This window comes from Talpa occidentalis, unplaced genomic scaffold (assembly GCF_014898055.3).
Source record: "Talpa occidentalis isolate TD23 unplaced genomic scaffold, MPIMG_talOcc4v2.1 talOcc4.4, whole genome shotgun sequence".
NCBI classification, from domain to species: Eukaryota; Metazoa; Chordata; class Mammalia; order Eulipotyphla; family Talpidae; genus Talpa; species Talpa occidentalis.
Genome location: NW_023604295.1, coordinates 39,547,086 through 39,568,342, shown reverse-complemented (window position 1 = coordinate 39,568,342; position 21,257 = coordinate 39,547,086). Strand labels below are relative to the sequence as shown.

General features: G+C 38.6%; 2 protein-coding genes across 5 annotated transcripts in view; both read left to right on the top strand.

Moving 5' to 3' along the window:
- ATP13A3 (ATPase 13A3) overlaps positions 1–10,638 on the top strand; it is a 69,872-nt gene extending 59,234 nt beyond the window's left edge. For 3 of the 4 annotated variants that reach the window (XM_054700457.1, XM_037525305.2, XM_037525304.2), the window contains 2 exons: positions 1,687–1,776; positions 7,199–10,638. In XM_054700457.1, coding sequence (XP_054556432.1) covers positions 1,687–1,776; positions 7,199–7,396 — 288 coding nt within the window. In that variant the 3' untranslated portion in view covers positions 7,397–10,638. The remainder of the gene's footprint in view (positions 1–1,686; positions 1,777–7,198) is intronic. The other variant, XM_054700458.1, reaches the window with a different exon arrangement.
- Positions 10,639–13,834: 3,196 nt separating this feature from the next.
- On the top strand, positions 13,835–15,608 carry GP5 (glycoprotein V platelet). The gene has a single exon (XM_037524560.1). It carries the CDS (start codon positions 13,835–13,837, stop codon positions 15,563–15,565), a length of 1,731 nt encoding a protein of 576 aa, XP_037380457.1. The 3' UTR covers positions 15,566–15,608.
- The last annotated feature ends 5,649 nt before the right edge of the window (positions 15,609–21,257 follow it).

The window sequence follows — 21,257 nt, the reverse complement described above, 5'->3', positions numbered from 1 at the left end:
GGAAGCCCACAAACAGCTTCAGTTTCATTTTATTTAAATTCATTGTACTTTTTCTTCTCATCTTTGAGCTATGGTCACATAAGGGATATGAATTGACTAGACTGCTACAATAAATGGTGAGATAGTAAAGTTAGTGATTGATAGAAAGGACAGAAGATTGATGCTCAGGCAGCCTATAAACTGGTAAGTCATTGACTGAAATCAGTGGGGGTGTACTACTGGAGTCCTATGATATAGTAAGCTTTCCCATTTAAGGAAGAAAAGGAGGGGACATTCTCCATGAAATGTAGTACATATTCATAAGAACTTATTTGACAGTTAAAAATAATCACCATTATGAATTTACCAGCATTTATTATTGGAACTTCCTCCTTAGTATTTAACTATTCTGATAGAGGTCTCAAAGACTCTACAATTCATGGTATATTATATAGATACTTTCCTATTAGGATTACCTTAAGTCTTCTCTAAAAGAAATAGGACTCATTTGCTGCTCTTTTAATAAAATCTTGTTTCTTCCTAGAACTACTATTGTAATTCACCCCTAATGTAGCAATATAGGAAATAGGAGATACAGTTGTAATTTTTAAGGTAGGGGTTTTTTAGGTTAGATTTTTAAATAAAAAGCAAGTAATTTGTCAAGAGATACGTGTACTTAGGTGATAATAGTCACAGACCTGCAAATTTTGCTTAATTTTTTATCATTCGAAAAGATGGTGTGGCATTTATATTTGGGCTTCAATAGGCAGCGTAAATATTATGGTACTTATGATTTAAGTTACCCAGTGAAATGTATTTTTGCTATTTTATGGGCTCTAGAAAGCACATCCAAGATACTATGTATTTAGTGTGTTTCTACAGTATAAATTCATCTTTCACTCAAATGTTTTTTATTAAGATAAAAAGGTTTAAAAACATTTAGAATTTTAAGAAGTTTTAGGGAATCCTTTCATAATCCCTCTTAATTTACTGTCAAAAGATTGTGTTGTATAATATATTCATTTATAGATGCAGCTGTATATATCATTGGTATTATATATTCAGTTAAAATAACTAAGAAAAAGACTAGATTGTAAGTGTTTATGGGAAAACCTGAGGATTCATGTTAAAAACAATATTTTATGTAAAATTTAGAAGTCCCATTTTATCAAGAATTTTATGATTACAGAGATCCTGTTGTTTTTTTATCTTTTTGCCGTATTAATTGAAATTCTCTGCAGTAGTCCCCCCTTATCCGCGGTTTGCTTTCTGTAGTTTCAGTTACCTGTGATGAACCTCTGTATGAATATACTACGTACAAAAAGATATTTTGAGAGAAAGACCACATTCATATAACTTAAACATAACTGTTTAATAGTTTAAACTGTAGTTTAAGCTATTATCCCATTTTATTACTAGTTACTGTTCCTAATATTTTTCTGTGCCTAATTTATAAATTAAACTTTATCACAGGTGGATACATATAGGAAAAAAATAGAATATACAGGGTTGGGTACTATTTGCAATTTTAGGTTCCCATGGGGGTCTTGGAACTCAGCCCCCGCGGATAAAGGGAACTGCTGTATATGTAAACCAGATCGTGTTTTTCACTAATGATGCGGCATTGTGTGAGCTGTTTTAAATGTGCACATTAATAAAGAATGACTTAGTCATTTTTAATTCTTAACTCACTGGAATATCTCTCAGAACTTCTTCCTTGACGTGGTCCTTTGGAAAGTTGTGTTCAATCGAGACAAACAAGGAGAATATCGCTTCACCACCACACAGCCACCACAGGTTGGAAATCAGCACTTACTCTCAATTCTTCCCCTTTCTAGGCTCTTTCAGTTGTGTATTGTGCATTCTATAGGTTGTTCTGTTGTGTGTTGCTTCAACCTTTTTCCCTGTGCTTGGCATTTCATCATTTCTTATAAGGAGTCCTAGAAAATTCACAACAGACATTTGTTACATTTTCAGGACTTCAAATTTCGTAAGTCTCTTTTCTTTCCATTCTAGTCCTTATCTTCTATGTTTGTAAGGTCTTGTCTTCAGTGGTGGGAATTAGTTTATCCATTTGTGTGTTTTCAATATCAAGTTTTTGTGAGTCCTGTTAGAAGCTAAATTTTATGTTAAACAGTTATTAAAAAAAAAAAGGAATTGTTTCTTCATGGATTTGAAGTCCTGAGGTCAAAAGTTTGAGGAATTATTTCTGATTTCTTGTCAATTACTGTTCTGTTATTTTGGATGGTTTTGTTATTCTGATCATTCAGAATAATTTCCAGAGACACAGTGCTCATTTTTATACAAACCATGATATAGAACTTTAACTTTTTGGATTCATTAAGTAACCAATTATTTGAAATATATGCAAAAGAGAAACAGTAAATAAAACCCATTTCCTTGTGTTGAGATGTTTATAATTCTTTATAAAAAAATACAAGTTAGTCTTATTTTTCAAACTGTACCATTGAATCACAACTCGAAGTCAGCCTTTTGTGTATAGAGAACTTGACACAATAAAAGTCTTACTGCATCGCATTGCCCATTGATGTTTGTAGGTGGGTAAGTTCTAAATCTTTCACTTATCCTGACTCACCAAAAAGTCTTCAAAGTTCAAAAGGATTCACTAGCATTTCTAAGTTGGATCACTCACTTTTAAGCCTTGTTTTATCCAAAGAGCAGCTTCATGAGCTCTTATTTTGGTAGTTAAGCTGCTTTGATACCCAGTGTAATATTATTGGATTGCTTTATAAGGGGTCCTGTAGAGTGCCACTTCCTTTTTCCAGTACTTTATGGTGAACAGTGATAATTTTATCATAATTGTTGTAGAGCAACTGAGATTATCTCAGGACATCCTTTCCCCCTAACAGGATGAGTCTGGAATTAGCTTCAGTTCCTTTTTGTTAAAGGAGTATAGTGCCCATTTGTCCCTAGTAGTAGGTATGACCAGGTCCTATATAGCTAAATCTTATCTGTGTCTAGGTTTGTTTTTTTTTTCCTTATGTTACTGCACCTTACTTTAAAGGATTAACTTTGGTTCCTATCAAGTGACATTTATATTGACAAGGCCTAAGGGCCAGGAAAACATTTACAATGAGTTTTAGCCTTCTCTAAAGTGATTGCTGATCTAAACAGGAAATGCAGATTCTGAGGAGAGCTTAATATCCCCATTTAGTCAAGAATGGGTAACATAAGTTTCCTTTAAAATATTTAAGTTGGAAATCCCTTCTCACTTTTCTTTTAACAATTTTTTTTAAAGAGGCATGTATTTTATTTATTTATTTGTTTGTTTGTTTGTTTATACATGCACTGGGTACAGTCAGAAGCGCGGGAGGGGGAGAGAATTCACCAGAGCCAGAGCAGGGAGCAGAACAGGCAGAAGGACCAAGTACACTGCTGAGGGGAGCAGCGGGCAGCAGGAGAGGTCTGCGCGCCATGTGGGACCCTCCTCCGGTGGCCAGGGAGCAGCCGGGGATGGAACCGGCGCCGCAGAGGCCGCGGGCAGCTTCGCAACCCAGCACTCAACCGCTGCGCCACCGGGGAGGCCCCCCTTCTCACTTTTCAACCAAGATTAAATGGCAGAAAATGCTATCATTTGTTAAATATTTATATATTTGTATATTTAGCTATTTCCTAAGTATTTGTGAAGAAGTGCCTGTCTCCTTTAAGAGTTTGTGTCTCTTGTGTAAAGTCTTGCATCGAAAGTGTTCAGGGGAAAGACTGAAGGAAGAACGTGATCTAGAGCAGGTAGGCTCAAACGTGCCCTCCCTGTGGGCTTACTAGTTCTGAGAGTCACTGAGCGTATAATTTTAATGTTCAGTTTCTATGATTATGATTAAGAACTTTTTAAATAATTGGCATTAGAAAAGAGTTCTTAGAATGATTCACTTTCATCTTCTGATACTTCTATATTTAATGTTATTTCACTACTCACATTTCTGACCATTCCAGAGCTAGTCAGTCAGTTATATTACCACAAGGCTGTCTCTCAATAGTTATACTTCCCTCTGCCACCTTCCCCAAGGCAAGGGATTTATTTGGCAGTGTCTGGAGGCATTTTTGGTTATCACAATTAGGGAGTTTGCTGTTGACACATAGTTTCTAACTGTAGAGATCAGGGATACTGCTAAAGAAACATCCAGTAGTAATGTTGTGAGGACATTCCTTCACAATGAAGAGCGCCTAATTCAAAATGTCAGTAGTCTCAAGGTTGAAAAACCCTGCCATAAAGTCAAAAAGAAAGTAAGGTGAGAGTTACAAACTCCTGGGACTTTTATAGTTGCCTTAATTTTCTTCAACCACAAACTCCTGTTCTACTCTGTTCTCTTTTCTAACAAAACTCTTGTCAATTCTGTTCTCTTTTCTGACAAAATCAGTTGAGGTCTCAGGCTGTAACTCTCAACCTTCTATATTAATGTTAGGCAAAGAAGCTATGTTTCTTCTTTTACTTCTTTGCCATGTAGACCCAGGGACCAGTGAGATGGGTTGGACCTTTCAAAGGTAGGCTGGACTAGACTTTATAACTTAGGAGAGTTGAATTGGGAAGTCAGGAGCTTCACCTGCTATCTCTGGAGTTATGTCCAAAATGCCTGGTCATCTACAAAGTACTGTATAACACCTTTAGGAGCCTCCCAATCTTAAGGTGTTTTTAACTTAATTTTACTCATAAGCAGCATTTAATTGAGTTGCTAAGGTTATGTATCTAATGAATGGCAGAATGGGGATTTGAAATCAGGATTTCTGATTCTCATTGCCATACTGCCTCACACATATCACTTATGAGACCACGGAGATATAAACTAACGTAACGGTCATATGGCAGAATTGAGACAAGTATAACTACTGTCAGTACTGACTTTTTGTGGTAGATACTATTTGAGGCATCTTGTATGAATTCTAATTCTTAAGCCCCTGTTATACTCATACCTCCCTACTTCTTTGTTGCACAGTTGCTTGCCTTTCTCTTGTCACCATCTTCGCTCCCTTGATTTATTTCTCATTCCACTTTGCTTGTAGCACCTTTCATTTTCTCTACTAGTGAAGTTACGTTTGAGACTGAATGCTATGTTTGTAAACTAGCAAAATGGTATGTTTATAATGTATTAGTTGTGTATGATATTGAAGAAGTGAGGGTATGTGCATGATACTGGGGGAGGTGAGGCTCCACGAACAAAATATGTGTCTAATTATAGTGCATGGGGAATCCCTGATGTTCCTTATGACTTTATTATTTAAGTTATAACAAATGGTACATTGCTTTTAATAGGGACACGAGGTTTAAAAAGAAAGAAAAATGCGCCTTTAATGTTAAAGAATACTACTGAAATTTGGTTTAATTTCATTGCTTGACTCATTTTCCACTGGTAGGGAACAATGGAATTAGAGATACATGTTTGTATCTTACATGTGAATACATTTGGCTGTAACTTTCTTTAACTCAGCTTTCTGTGCATTGCTCTTCAATCCAGCCATCTCATCTAGTCAGACAAAATCTGTGTTTCTCCTCCCACCCCCTCCTTAAAGAAGTGACAGCTTTCAGATTAATTTAGGAACATTGATCTTTCTTAAAATTAGACGGAAGAATTTAAACATTTTGGAGAAAAGATAGTTTGAACCATCATCTCTTATTAAATATTAAGTTTTGTTGTGCACATGACTACACTGGAAAGAAATTATTTGTATTTGGATCACCTGAAGATTTCTATATCTAGTCTCTATCCTAATGTCAACTAGTTTCCTTGTGGACTTCTTTTAAGGTGATAATAATAATAATAATAGTAATAATTTTCTTTTTAGTTAGGACAGTAGACTACTAGACAATCTTCAAGTCTATATTTCATCACCCCACCTTCCCAGAATCTAATATAGCTTAACTTGTGATCACAGTTTTGAACTTTAAATTCTTGGTAGTTGTGTAGCATCCTGTATTTTGTTTACAAGTAAATGAGACAACCTTTAGAGACTGTTAGTTATTGTCACAATGCCCACCCGCAGTTTTTGAGGAGGAAAGAGTAGTAGGTTCATGGTGATTGTCCTAATTTTACCAAGTGAAAGTATGAAAAAGTTGTTAAAACAGTTTTCATTTTAAAGTATTTTTGTTGTTTTCCATGACCAGAGTATGTTTCAAAATACATGTAAAAGCAAATTTGCCTTTCTTGATCATGAAGGTATTTGGGGTGTTAATGTCAGAACACTGAACATCTATGAATATTTCCATTTTTGAAGATTACTTCAATTGAGATAAGACCTAGTAGTAGCTTGGGTATATGTTGATGGCAAAACAAAACAACTTGGAATTTAAATTTTGCTTTGGAGAAGTAATAGCCAAAATAAGAATTGACTTCTTCAGAGGTGACCATAACTATGTTGTCATTTAGTTTTATTTCAGATTTCAATTAAGACAAATTTTGATGGTCTCTATTGAATTTGCACTTCTATACCAAAACCAATTCTTCTCCCAGAATTATTTATTTAAGATTGCCTTCATCAAAAACATCAGGATTGGTCAGAGGGATTTCAATGACAGCACAGCTTTTGATAATGAAGTGATACTAAGTACTTGTTTTATACCTCTCTGTATACTTCTTTCTAGCTCTGGAGCACCATGGGAAAGCCATTATTATGAAATGAAAGCTTTTTTATATTAATGAGAATGTGGTTTTAAAGACAGATATTGCCATTACATGTGTGATCTGAGTTATAATTTTGACCTAACAAGTTTTTAATCCTACCAAATGTTTTGAAAATGATATTAACAGTAACACTATTATGATTTTCTTCCAAAATAGTCAAGTGACTGAGTTGCTAGGAACAGTACTACCAAAATGTAGTTTGGGATTGAATATGAGTCTCCTACTAAATACTAAAAATATGTTCTCTTTCTGAATAGTTTAAAGTTATTCTTAGTGCATTAGATGTTTTGTGTTATAGAATCATAGAACCCAAATCTACAACTTATTCTTAAAAAATGTACCTGTACATGAGAGGGATAGGTACATAACTCTAAAAGAGAGTAAGTTACATTAAAAAATAAAAAACTAATCTTAAAAAAAATACATGTTCCTAAATAATTGAAAGCTGACTTTTTTTACGTTTTTTAAAAATTTGTTTTTAAAAGTTATTTCCTCTTATTTCCCTTTGCTTATGTGTTGTGCTATAAAATCCTGTTTTTAAAAAGCAGACTTTATTACGATGTTCTTTCTTTTCCTTATTTTCTTAGGAGTCAGTGGATCGATGGGGAAAATGCTGCTTGTCCTGGGCCCTGGGCTGTAGAAAGAAGATACCAAAGGCAAAGTATATGTATCTAGCTCAGGAGCTCTTGGTGGATCCAGAATGGCCACCAAAACCTCAAACAACAACAGAAGCTAAAGCTTTAGTTAAGGAGAATGGATCATGTCAAATCATCACCATAACATAGCAATGAATCAGACTCAGTGGTATGCAAATAGTTTTGAGGAGAAAGTATTTTAGGACTTCCTGATCCTGTGTGTCTGAATGGTACCATTTTAATTTATGTCCCTTCTGATAGAGTAATTAATTTCAGAGCTTAAAAAAAAAAAAAAAAAGCCCCCCCCCCCCCAAAAAAAAAACCCAAAAAGCAAAGATACTGGCCCATCAGTGAAACTGATTATCATTGTATAAAGTCCCTATATCCATTCAGTAACTCTTAAGTGTTATCTATATTTCCATAATTTTCTTGTCTGTTCTTCTCAGTGATATTCTCTATATTGGGTGCAGAAGAAAATTGATATTTGGTAGGTTTTTAGACATTGGCCTTTGAGAATTACTTTTACAATATCCTTTAAATTTATTTTCACAACTCCCTTAAGTAGAAAAAGTCCTCACTTATAAACAAGGCTCTAAATTTGTGAGTGATAAATAAAATGTCTGTTAATTAGCCTCCAGAGAAAACAAAGCATATTTTTTGTTTGATCCCATTATTTCTTCCAAAGAAGTCTATACCCACATAGACACCAGTTACCTTTGATAGCCTAGAGTTAGAAGTGAGTTTTATGGTGTTGCTTATAGAACAACTCAGGTAATTTACATTTATGGTTTTATATTTTCTGTACAAACTGCCTGGGTTTTACTTTTCTAATCAGCAAGGTGCTTCACTGCCTTCTTGAGATGTCCCTCTAAGCTATTAAATGATCTTGTGCAATGTCTGGTGTCAGTAGTATAATTGGCTTTAGTTAAATGTTAAAGAACCCTTTTCACTAGGAAATAAGATCATTTCTTTTGACAGTAGATGTCGATCTAGCTTTCTATACCCTTCGTGTCTGTTTTTTCTGCAGGTTTTATTATTTTAAAAAAGTCAGTTTTTCTACATTCTTCATTACCTAAGACATAGGATAATAGTTGCTGTTTTGTTTTTAGTTAGAATTTTACCTCCTGAGGTTTGACATATGTCTTCTGTCAATAATGAGGCTTGAAAAATGAGTGGTTTTGAATGACTGCTACTTTTTTCAAAGCAATATGAACTTAGTGAGAGTTTGTTTTATGCCATTAGGTGGTGCCAGAGGTCAGAGCTTACTCATGATGGATTGAGTGCTTACCTTGATCAAACATATTTTTTTGGTTGTGGATATTTCTGAGAGGAAAACATTTTGAAATAAAGAATTAAGACATCCACTGAACCAGAGGAAATGTGGAAATTATTTTTCATCTTTGTTTTGCCTGGTTAATGTTTAAATGCGAAACAAAATTAAGGTGATTTTAAAAATGCCTTCATAGGTAAGATCCAGCAGTTTGGCAAAACCCACAGTTATGATAAACGCTAAAGTACTAAAACTGTGTGATATTATCCTATGTTCTTCCTTAATCAATAGCATGCTTGTGCTTTCTACTCCTAGCTGATCATTATTTTCCTGATATGTATTTACCAACTTACAAAATGTTACCCAATACTATAGGACCAAGTGGTTCTCATTTTTTGATGCTGCAGAGACCTGAATGATGTTTGGTAACTGTAGAAAAATGTAAGTTACACTCAGGATCACTGTTCTTGCTATTGCCACTGATACTTCTTAACAAAAACATAATTGAAGTTTTCCATCTCAAAGTATAATATGATATTAATACACATTAGATGATACGAACAATTGTTTCATGAATGATTCTATGAAGCTATGCATCTTAGACCTCTTGAGCTGTGAATTAGCACTGTTTTCTATAGTTACTTACTCTCACAATCATTTTATAATTTCTGTACTCACTGTCAGTATGAACAAGTGTTATTCTTCAGTGATTTCCTAGAATTGTAAATTTTATTCTATAAGTACTGAAGCTTATAATGCATTGTTAAGTAGCACCTTCAAATCCTATTATCAGGAGTGTTTAACATCTTTAAGCGCATGGTCATAAAGAACTATATTTTTGACACCCTTCCCCTTTTTTTTAACATTTAAATTTTATAAGGTTTTTTATCTCATCTGTCCAAACTGTTCTCAAAGAAATGAAATTTTTGGGTAGGTGAGAAAGCGTTTATAGGAAATTAGATTGAACAAAAACAAGGTGTTGTTCAAGTTGTAATTGATGGTTTCCAGAATGTTATTTGAAGAATGTTTTTAAATCCAGGTATGGGTCCTACTCGGTGCCATAGATAGACTGAGTCCTCTCTGTAGGTCACCATTACACAGTGATTTTAATTCTGAATTTCACATAAGTTATTTGAGTGTATACATACCTAAAATTTAAAAATCTGTACATATATTATTTTGATGTATTAAGATTAATAAATATTGCCGATTTAAATTTTATTTATGCACATACTTAAAGGACAGAAATGTCTGGGAAAGTAATTGTTAAATAATGATATGTAACTTTTTTAACTTTTTAAATAAATAACAAGATTTTTAATGTGTGTCTCCCTCAGGGTTGTTTAAAGTTTTTTTTTTTCTTCCCTCAAATATAAATAGCGGTAACTATATGTTTTGTATCTTTTAGCACCAACTGCTGTAAAGCAATGCTGCAAATAATGCTTGAATAAGAAGTGGCTAAGCCAACAACAAAGTAATTTTTTATATTAGTTTTATAATCCTTACATTCGAAAGCTTTCCAAACTGCACTTGCGTTTAAATAAAACTGTCGCAGTTTTTTAACTCTTATTTATTTTGTTCCCTGTGTTTATGAATATACTACACAGTTTCAGAGGCATGAAATATATCATTGTTTAAGTATTCTTTTCCCAAAATGGCTATAGATACAATATCCAGAGAATAGAAAAAATTCAAGCTTTAGAAAACAAATTCTAAGATTTTTTGCATGCAATTTTGACATATCTGAAAGTAGGTTTTTGTATATTTTTGGTGGGAGGTCGTTGGGGACTTTTAACAGAATGTGGGATGTTAATTTTTGTACAGTATGTGGGCATTTACACATTTTTAATGTATTAAAATTTGGTAATTATGTGCACATGAAATTAATAAAATAGTTACTTCCTGTTATGATTTGTGAATTCCTTAAGACTTTGGATTTTTTTAAGTAACTTTATATCAGAAATGATACTGCATCTTTATATTTTTAAAATTGTATTGCTGCTCAAGAATGGTACCCTAATGTCAAAAAGGCATACATTCATAATTGTACATTTAGCACTGTAAATAACCTTATGAGATCTTTTTTGATTGAAACTATTCGAAATAAAAATTTAAATGAATGAAATAACATTTTTCTCTGTCTTTATGCATTATTTGCTTTTTAATGACTTGAATATGCCCTCCTTATTTCTTGTTTTATAGTTTTCTACTTCCTTTTTTTAACTATGGATTTTTGAAAGACATAATACTATACGTCCTATAGCACTTCATGTACATGCCCATCCTGTGGAAACCTATCTGTCAGATAGAATATAGAGCCAAATGTTTAGTATCTGAGGGAAGTGGTAACATATACAACTAGGCAATAACCTATTAATAGTTGATTAATCATGCCCAGAGCTAATATGTAAGAAGCGGTAAGTCTGAAGTGAAATGGTGGTATCCATGAGCATGGAAAAGAACATGCCAAGGAGAAACCATAGAACTAACCAGTGGTCAGAGATTCCAGAGAAGGCAGGAATGTGTAGGACCTTTGTGCCTGGGTAAAAGGTGTTTCCTGGTATGGAAGATTCTACAGGAAGCATGCTTTCTCTGCTGCTGGCTTTGTGGCTGGCTGTGGTATGAATTCTGCCTGAATGTCTCCTTCCTCTTGCCCCTACATCACTGCTAGGTGCTTTAGTCTGAGTTTATTTTGCAGGGAAGGACAGACAGTTCTAGGGATTTGAATAAGACTACCTCTTCAAATTTGTAATTGTGGTTATTCAGGTCTCTGAGTCTCTTCCACAGAGAGAAAAGCACATTTCAAGAAGATGTGGTATATATATGCAATGGAATATTCAGCAATCAAAGAAGATAAACCAATGCCATTCACAGCAACAGGGAAGGAGCTAGAAGGAATTATGCTCAGTGAAATAAGTCAGAAGGAAAAAAAAATATCAGATGGTTTCACTTATAGGAAGAATGTAGGGGAACCAAATAAGACATCAGGGGAAAAAATAACTACAAAACAAAACAACGATTATAAACCAGAGACATCCTGCAGTTTGCTCAAAATATATTTCTACTGCTGCATTATGAGAGTGTATTTCTTCACCCTTCACAAAACACTGTATATTTTCAGATTTTAAATATTAAAAAGGTTACTTCTTTGTGGTGTTGGCAGACACATTATCAAACAGGCCAGAAACAGACCCACAGATTCATGGGATGTTGGACCATGGAAGGGCTGACCTTGTAACTCTGAGCGAAGAAGGGAGATTTTATGTTCAATATATATGACTAGGATATTTGGTTAATGGGAAAAAATAAAATTGTACTCTTCATATATGAAAATGAAGTGAAGATGGAGTAAAGACAAAACTATAGAAACGGCATTTTAGGGTAAGATTTTTCTGACTTGGGAGGAGAGGAGAGCTTATTTTAACAGACAAAAAGTACAGATCATAAAAAGAGATTGCTAACTTATATGAAGACTTCTGTCCAGACAAAAACATCACAAAAGGGTGAAAAGGCAGGTCACAAAGTAATTGAAGATAGTTGTAACACCTGTAACTGACAAAGGATTCATATCCAGAATACATAAAGTATACCTACAATTCCGTTTTGAACGACATAGGTGCACATTTTGCAAGTAGAAAATGGGCAAAAGGGAAGATTCTCAGAAGATGAAGCACAAATGGCCATAAAAAATATGAAAAGATGTTCAAGTTTACTTTCAATGGGGAATTGAAAAAAAAACAGGTAATTATTTCATACAAATGGCAAAAAAAATCAGTTCCAAGTGTGGGCAGAGCGATGAAGCCCATCAGGACCTCCACACACATACCTTGTGCAACTACTTTGGAAAGCAGTTTGACATTGCCAAGCTAACTCAAACGTGGACCAACCCAGCAGTGCCATTACTGAACAAGAATCAAAAATATTCTTAGTCTTATTCCTAAAAAGGGGAGCAGGAGGACTGGATAGAGAGCTAGGGCAATGTGGCAGAAAAGGAAAACCAAAGGAAGTGGGGCCTGTGTAGGGGTGTGGCTGCTGCAATGATCCAGCTGTGGCACTAAACTCTTCTAGCATTAGAGTCATACTGGACCTTTTATGGAGAAAATTCACACTGCTCTTGTTGGCGTTGACAGTAGGATTTGGGTTATATATGGTCTCTTTCAGTTTGAATATATTTGTCATTGAAAACCAGAATATGCCTTCTGAGATAGGGCCCTCTCCATGACTTCTATTCTGGTGAAGTCTTTATCCTCCGGATGCAAGAACACCTCCCTTTTCCTTTGTAAAGTGCCAAATTACAGGCAAAGCTGTAAGCCTCTCATTTGCCTTGGGGAGCATTACCATTTCAGGTAAGGTCAAATACTTTAAAAATTAACATGGGGAAAGGGAGCACTAGATTTTTCTGTGTGTGCATAAAAACTAGAATTTAGGACAAGAAATGATTTTTATAAAATTCCACTAGGGAAATTGTTTTGGTGGATTAGCATTGCTATGTATCGCAGGTAATGCCATGAGTATTAATTTTTAATTAAGCACCTTTGAAATGATGGCTCTGCAATTATTGCTCTGAAATACTACTCTCAAATTCTAGCTGTGTGACACTGTTTAAGTTACTTAATCTTTCTGGGCCTTAGTTTCTTCATCCCTTAATTGATGATAATAATAGTACCAACCTCATACGGTTATTGTGAAGCTTAATGGATTCATTTAAACAAAGTGCTGAGAATAATGCATGGCACTAAGTAGTATTATTACCTGCTTTTCTCAGTGCGACTGTTAACTGATGGCATTTACTATTTGGGGGTGTTCATTATTTTAGTAGAATAAGTGGATACCGTGGCTATACCATGATTGTGATACAGGAATTAGGCAGAGGTTGCTGCTGTTAAACCGATTTTGCTGCTACCTTTTGGACGATGGGTAAGTTCTGGGTAAATCCCGACGTCAAGAGCAGAGCTGCTTTCACAGCGGACACTGCTCTGTGATGTCTGTGGGCTCGAATGTGGGAATGATTAATTCTGTGCGAGTGTACTGGTAACTTGAAAGCGCTTTAATGTCAACGCTCTTAGAGGGCAGAAAATCATTGCGGGAAAAGAATGAGACCTGTAAGCGTAGAATGAAAGACCTCACCACCCAGGAAAATGTGCATTTTCAAGCAGATAAGTCGCTCACAAGGAGAGAGAGACTTAGTTGTAACTGGATAACATTCAAAGTCAGCGATAATCCCGAGGAGGATTATGCTTCCGCGGGGTTCCAAGAGCGAATATGAGCACTTGCTTTTGTGTATTGCCCACAGACCTCCCACTGTCGCTCCTTCGGACATGCTGAGGAGCGCGCTGCTGTGCGCGGTGCTGGGGCTCCTGCGCGCCCAGCGCTTCCCCTGCCCACCCACCTGCAGGTGTGTCTACCGGGACGCCGCGCAGTGCTCGGGAGGCAGCGTGGCGCGCATCGCTGCGCTCGGTCTGCCCACCAACCTCACGCACATCCTCCTCTTTCGAATGGGCCCCGGCGCCTTGCAGAACCACAGCTTCAGCGGCATGACCGTCCTGCAGCGCCTGATACTGTCAGACAGCCCGATCTCCGCCATTGCCCCCGGTACCTTCCATGACCTCGTAAAACTAAAAACCTTGAGGTTGTCGCGCGACAAAATAACTCATCTTCCAGGTGCGCTGTTGGATAAGATGGTGCTCCTGGAACAGTTGTTCTTGGACCGAAATGAGCTAAAGGACATTGATCAAAACATGTTTCAGAAACTGGTTAATCTGCAGGAGCTGTTTTTGAACCAAAATCAACTGGCTTTCCTTCCCGTTAGCCTCTTTGCAAATCTGAAGAACCTAAAATTGTTGGATTTATCGGGAAACAATTTGACCCATCTGCCCAAGGGATTGCTTGAGGCACAAGCTAAGCTTGAGAAACTTTTGCTCCATTCGAACCAGCTTGCCTCTCTGGATTCTGGGCCGTTCCGCAGCCTGCGCGCCCTCGTGGAGCTGCAGCTGGACAGGAATCACATCCGTTCCATCGCCCCCAGTACCTTCGACCGGCTCCGAAATCTGAGCTCTTTGACTCTTTCCAGAAACCGCCTCGAGTTCCTGCCCTCGGCACTCTTTATTCATTTGCACAATTTGACTCTCCTGACCCTCTTCGAGAACCCGCTGAAAGAGCTCCCGGAGGTGCTCTTCGGGGAGGCGCGGGGTCTGCAGGAGCTGTGGCTGAACGTCTCCCTGCTGCGCACCCTGCCGGCCGCCGCCTTCCGCAACCTGAGCCGCCTGCGGGCCCTGGGGGTGACTGCGAGCCCGGGTCTGAGCGCGCTTCCAGAAGGCGCCTTCAGCGGCCTCGGCGAGCTCCGGGTGCTCGCCCTGGACTCCAACAACCTGACCTCTCTCCCCGACGGTTTGCTGCGCGGCCTCCGCAGCTTGCGCCAAGTTTCGCTGAGCCACAACAGGCTGCGGACCCTGCCCCGCCCGCTCTTCCGAGACCTCAGCCGCCTGGAAGAGGTGCGGCTCGACCACAACCAGCTGGAGACCCTGCCTGGCGACGTGTTTGGGGCTCTGCCCCGGCTGGCGGAGGTCCTGCTGGGGCACAATCCCTGGCGCTGCGACTGTGAGCTGCTGCCATTCTTGACCTGGCTGCGGCTGCACCCCGACCTCGTGGGCCGAACCGAACCTCCGCGGTGCTTCAGCCCGGGGCAGCGCGCCGGCTGGCAGCTCTGGGCCCTACCCGACCGGGACCCGGGGTGTTTGGACGCCCGGAGTCCGCCTCCCCACCCTGCCAACAGCTCCCCCGAAGCCCCCAGCCAACCAGACCTCCCCAAGGCACCCGTCCTCCTCGCCTGGGTGCCCAACAGTTCAGAACCCTGGGCCCGGGCCCAGATGGTCGCCAAGGGCACACGTGAAGACCATAGTCTGTTCTGGGGTCTTTATTTTCTGTTTTTAACCGTTCAAGCCATAATAACCGGATTCATTGTGTTTGTTATGATTGAGCTCTGCCGGCAATTTCGAAATTTAATCAGAGCCAGTTCTTGTTCCTGGTCAGTGGAAAACCCTTGCAACTAATTAAAACGTGACCAGAGTGTTGTCAGATGTGGCTCTAAGGAGAACGCAGACTGGCTGCTGCAGTCCTGGTCTCCCTTCCCCCCCCCCCCATTTCACCTCCCCCGCAGTGATGACAGCTTGCTTAAAGGTCTTGGCCTCTACTGTGTGCTGCTGGGGCAGGGCTAGTGTTCGACTCACCTGTCCACTATGCCTGGTGCAGGACAGGGAGCTTTTCAGTGTTTACTAAGAAAATGCGCAAACAAACCAGCCAGCTCCAGCCCAGGGCCTGTCCCCTGCACTAAGTAGGTATATGGCTTGATTGTGAATTTGATGAATAAAATGAATATGGTGATTCAAGTGATGATCCAAGTCATCCTTTTTCTGGGGCAAAGGATAGATTGCTCTCTTTATTTTTATTGAAAAATAGAAACTTGTTTATTGCAGTGCTATTTACCATAGCTAAATTATGGAAGAAGCAAAGTGCCCCACAACAGATGAGTGGATCCAGATGTGGTTTATATACACGATGGAATATTGCTAGTGATCAAAAAAGATGTACTCTCCATTTGCAGGAACATGAATGGAGCTAGAAGGGACAATGCTAAGTGAAAAAAGAAAGGTAAATACTGGATGGTGTCACTAATATGTGGAATATAAAGTAACTAAAGTAATAGTGAGATTAAGACAAGCTTAAAAACTAATCTTGATAGCTAATTACAGAAATGAGACACTAAGGGGAGGGGGGGTGGGCTGAGAAGAAAGAACAAAGAGGGAAGGAAGCACAATGGTCTAAGGTGGTGGAATAAGGGTGAGTTGGTGGTGGGTGCACTACTGTGGTGATACCTGACCGGGGATACCCCAATATTATTTCAACTAAAAATAAATCTAAAAAATTAAATTCAGGGCCTCCCTGGTGGGCGCAAGGGGTTAAGACACAACCAATGAAGCTATCCACAGCTACTGCAGCATGAGTTCAATCCCTACCAGGAAGCTGACCCACATGGCACAGCAGACCTCTCCTGTCTCGCCCTCTGCTCCCCTCAGCAGTATACTTCAGTCAATCTGCCTGTTCTGTTCCCCACACTATCTCTGGTGAATCTTCTCACCCCTCTGTACCCCTGGCCTGTACCCCAGTTCTTGCGTGCATAAATAAATAAATCTTAAAAAAATTAAATTCATAAAAAGACTAAAAAAAAATGAGCTTGAAAAAAGATAGATGAAAAGTAGAACTCTTCCACTTCTTTCCCTTGTCTTATTTTTTTTCCTCACTTTTTGTCTCTCTGACTTGTGGGCTATTTGGAAGAGTGCTGGATTCCATTCATTCAAAACTATTTTCAGGCTTAAACTGCTATAGACCGAGAGAGAAAGAACACAGCCTTCCCTGGGGGGGCGGGGGCCGACACCCAGGGAGAGGGTAAAGGGTGTGGAATGGACCTTGAGGGAGTAGCAGAGGCACAGCAGCAGGTCTGTGTGGGTAGGGGTGGGTCTCTGATTCAGACAGACGTGGTGTGTAAGGCTGCATGTTGTGTGGTCTCCAGGGAGCTTCTGCTTGCTTCCTATATGGGCGAGGTATGTCATTTTGACACTGGGATGGTTTTCACTTCCTGAAACTAAATGCCACATCATTTTACAAACATTTATGGAGCACTTAACATGTGACAGGTGCCCATGGATGTAATGGTAAGCTTGGTTTCTAGTTTATTATGCTTGGATCATGTTCTTGTTTATTCGTCCAATTGAAAACCATAAAAGCCCTGTTGCTTTAATTGGATATCTGTGCTTGTGAGAAACAGTGGTTAAAATATATGGTTGGAGAGTTGACAACTGCAGGTTCAAATCCCAGCTCCATCACTTACTAACTGCATAGGACATTGGGCAAGACACCTAAATTCTCTAAGCCTTCATGTCCTCATCCCTGGAAAGGAATAAATAGTACCTGCCTCATAGAGTTGTTGTGAGAATTAAAGGCAATAAAGCATATGATGACTTAGCCTAGTGCCCTACATACAATAAATGTTAGCTCTTATTATTAAAGGGCAAGCAATTACAACTGCTGTCATGAGTTCTAAAGATGAGCTTTGAGTTGACTCTTTCTCTGAGTATATAAAGGTGAGAGCAAACTTTCTCAGACTGGAGGTTATATTCAAAGTCACCTGTGGGTCATCTCCAGCCTGTGTGGTCAGGCTCTGCTCACAGTCTAGAGAAATGGATCTTCCGGAACACCAATTGCTTGTGGAACAGGAAGAGCTGGGTTCTTGGCATTTGTAGATTCGCTTTTCCTTCAAGACGCAGTGCAAATACCCCTCCTGGTAAACCTTCCCTGGATGCCTGGGCAGCTACAGGCTCCCTTCTCAGGCTGTCCTGCACAGGAACCCTGCCCCTCCCGCCTGGCCCCGCGTGCCTTCACTCTAGGCTTGTGTTTTTGTGCCTCCTGCACTGTTGGTTTCTTGGTCTTACCTCGTCTTGTTTATTTCCACTGCTCCAAAATTTGAACTATCTACAGCAAAAAAAAAATGCACTTTTTTTTTAAACGCAATATGGACCGTGATCCTCACCACTCTGCTCTCAGACAAGATTCCTATTTCTCTCAGCCTCCCTCTCCTCTCCTGTGAAGTGAGGATAAAAAAGATTCTTACTATTATTGCAAGAACAAAGTGAGACATTGATGCCAAATAGAGGTCTGGTGGCTGGCGCTCTGCAGAAGTGGGCTATTGTCATGGTGAGCTCTTTGGGCTCACCCCATGTTCCAGCATGCCTCAGTGCCTGTGTGTGCGTGTATTTTGTGTGTGTGTGTGTGTGTGTGTGTTCACACAGCAAACCTTGTTGGGTGCCTCCTCTGTACCCACAATCTCTAAGTGGAGGAGGGGGCAGTTGGTAAAACAAAGCACACACTTCCATGGAGCTTGCCTTTGGAGTTCCCTCCAACTAAAACATCTTTCCAAACTCTCGGCCATTATCTTTAAACATTGCAGAGAAATATGGAGGACAATTTGGACACCTCAACCAACTTTATTAAATCTTTATGCTTTGCTATATTTGCTAGCAATATTTTTTTTCCCCCACAGAGTAACATTTGAAAAAAGTTGAAACCTTCTCTCCTTATAGGTAATCTACTTAATAAAATTGATGTTTCACTTCCCTATACATGCTTTTATATTCTTGCTACATGTATCTACAACTCTGAACAAGTTGAAGTAATTTGCCTGTTTTCAAATTTTTATGGCTGGTACTCTGCATATAGCATTCTTCAACTTTATTTTCTGAGCTAATATTTTTGAGATTTAATCATATGAAGCATTTGGCACTAGTTCATTCACTTTAATGACTGCACAATATTCAGTCAAAAAAAAAATACCACAAATTATCTGTTCTCTTGTTGATGGACATTTTTTTCCAGGTGTTTTTTTCTTTTTGTTTCCCATTACTCCACATCTTTCCAACTCTTGATAATTTCATACGTTTTAATTTTCATAAACCTGATACTTAAGAAATGGTTTTATTTATTTATTTTTGAAGTAACTTTGGTTTACATTGTACAGGATGGGACCCTACAGGTGTAGTTCTATAGCACACCCACCACCAAAGCACCCGTAGTCCACCACCATAGTCCATTGTGCTTCCTTCCAAATTCGTTCTTGCTCACCACCTCTAGATGTCTCATTTTTACTGTCAGTCTGCAACAGTTAGTTTTTAAGCTTGTCTTTATCTGACCCTTTGTCTGGTTTCTCTGTATTCCACATATAAGTGATAACATCCAGTATTTGTCTTTCTCCTTCTGGCTTATTTCACTTACCATAATCCCTTCCAGCTCCAACCATGTTACCACAAATGGCATAAGTTTATCTTTTTTGATTGTTGAGTAATATTCCACTGTATATAAACACATCACATCTTCCTGATTCACTGTTTTGTTTTGGGGCAGTTTATCTGTTTCCACGTAGCTTGGCTAGTGTAAATAGAACTTCAATACACATGCAGTGCAACTTCCCTTTTGAATTTGTGTTTTTGTGTTATTTGGGTAGATACCTAGAAGTGGAATTACTGGGTTGAATGGCAAATCCATTTTAATCTTTTGTGAAACCTCTATATTGCTTTCCATAAGACCAGTCTACATTCCTTCCAACAGTGTAGGAAAATTCCCTCTTCTCCATATCCTTGCCAGCACTTGTTTCTGTTCTTCTCCATATGGGTCATTCTCATGGAAGAGAGGTGGTATCTTATTTAATTTTGATATGCATTTCCCTGATGATAAGTGATGGACATTTTTTTTTCATGTGCCTATTGGCCTTCAGTTTGTCTTTACTGGAGAGCTGCCTGTTTAACTCTTCTGCCTGTTTTTTTGATGGGTGGGTTATTTGTTTTCTTTTTGCTGAGTTGTGTGAGATCTTTGTAGATCTTCAATATCAGTCCTTTGTCAGATATATGGTGTGAAAATATTTTCTCCCACTCAGTTATGTGACTTCATTTTGGTTATAGTTTCTTTCGAGGCACAGCAGATTTTTAGTTTGATGTAGTCCCAGTTTTTTATGTATTTTTTTGTTTTCCTTGTTGTCAGAGACTAATCTGCAAAACCGTCATTGAAACTTGTGTTGTGAAGTGTCTTGCCTATGTTTTCTAACATGGTTTCAGGTCTTACATCCAAGTCTTTTATCCATTTTGAGTTGATTTTTTTGTGTATGGTGTAAGATACTGGTCTAGTCTCATTCTTTCGCTCACACCTGTCCGGTTTTCCCAACACCATTTATTGAGGAGGTTTTCCTTGCTCTGGTGTATATTCTTGGCTCTTTTGTCACAGATTAAATGTCCATATAGTGTGAATTTATTTCTGGGCTCTTAGTGCTATTCCATTGATCTGTGTGTCTGTTTTTGTTCCAGTACCATGCTATTTTATTTTTTATTTTTAAGATTTATTTAATTTATTTATGCACACAAGAGCAAGGGTGCAGGCCAGAGGTGTGTGGGGGTGTGAGAGGATTCACCAGAGACAGAATGGGGAGCATAAAGTCAGACCTACTAAAATACACTGCTGAGGGGAGCAGCGGGCAAGACAGGAGAGGTCTGCTGTGCCATGTGGGTTAGCTTCCTGGCCAGGGATCGAACTCATGCTGTGGTGGCTACTGATAGATTCATAGTGTTGAGATTTAATCCCTTGCACCACCAGGGAGGCCCACCATGCTATTTTAATTACTATGGCTTTATAGTATAGTTTGAAGTCTGGAAATGTAATATCACCTTTCTTCTTCATTTGGTCAGGATTGCTTTGGCTATTCAGAGTTGTTTTGATAAGAGTGGTATCATATTATTGTTTTATCTTATATTTCCAAGATGACTATTGAACTTGAACTTATTTTTAAATGGTTTTTTTTTTTTTTTTTTGTGGGACCCTCGCCGGCGGCCAGGGAACGAACCGGCGCTGCAGAAGCTGTGCGCAGCCTCGCAGCCAAGCGCTCAACCGCTGCGCCACCAGGGGAGGCCCTATTTTTAAATGTTTATGCAACATTCGGACTTCTGAAAATTATCTGTGAATACATATTAATCAATTTATAATGGGGCATTTTTGTCTCTTATTGATTTTTAGGAATTCTTTACACATTCTGGACACTAATCTTCTGAAAGTTGTATGCTTTGCAACATATTTTTATTTCACTTTATGCTTCCTCATCAAAAGCATTTATTTGATGTAGTCAAATTTAGCAACATACTGTATAATCTG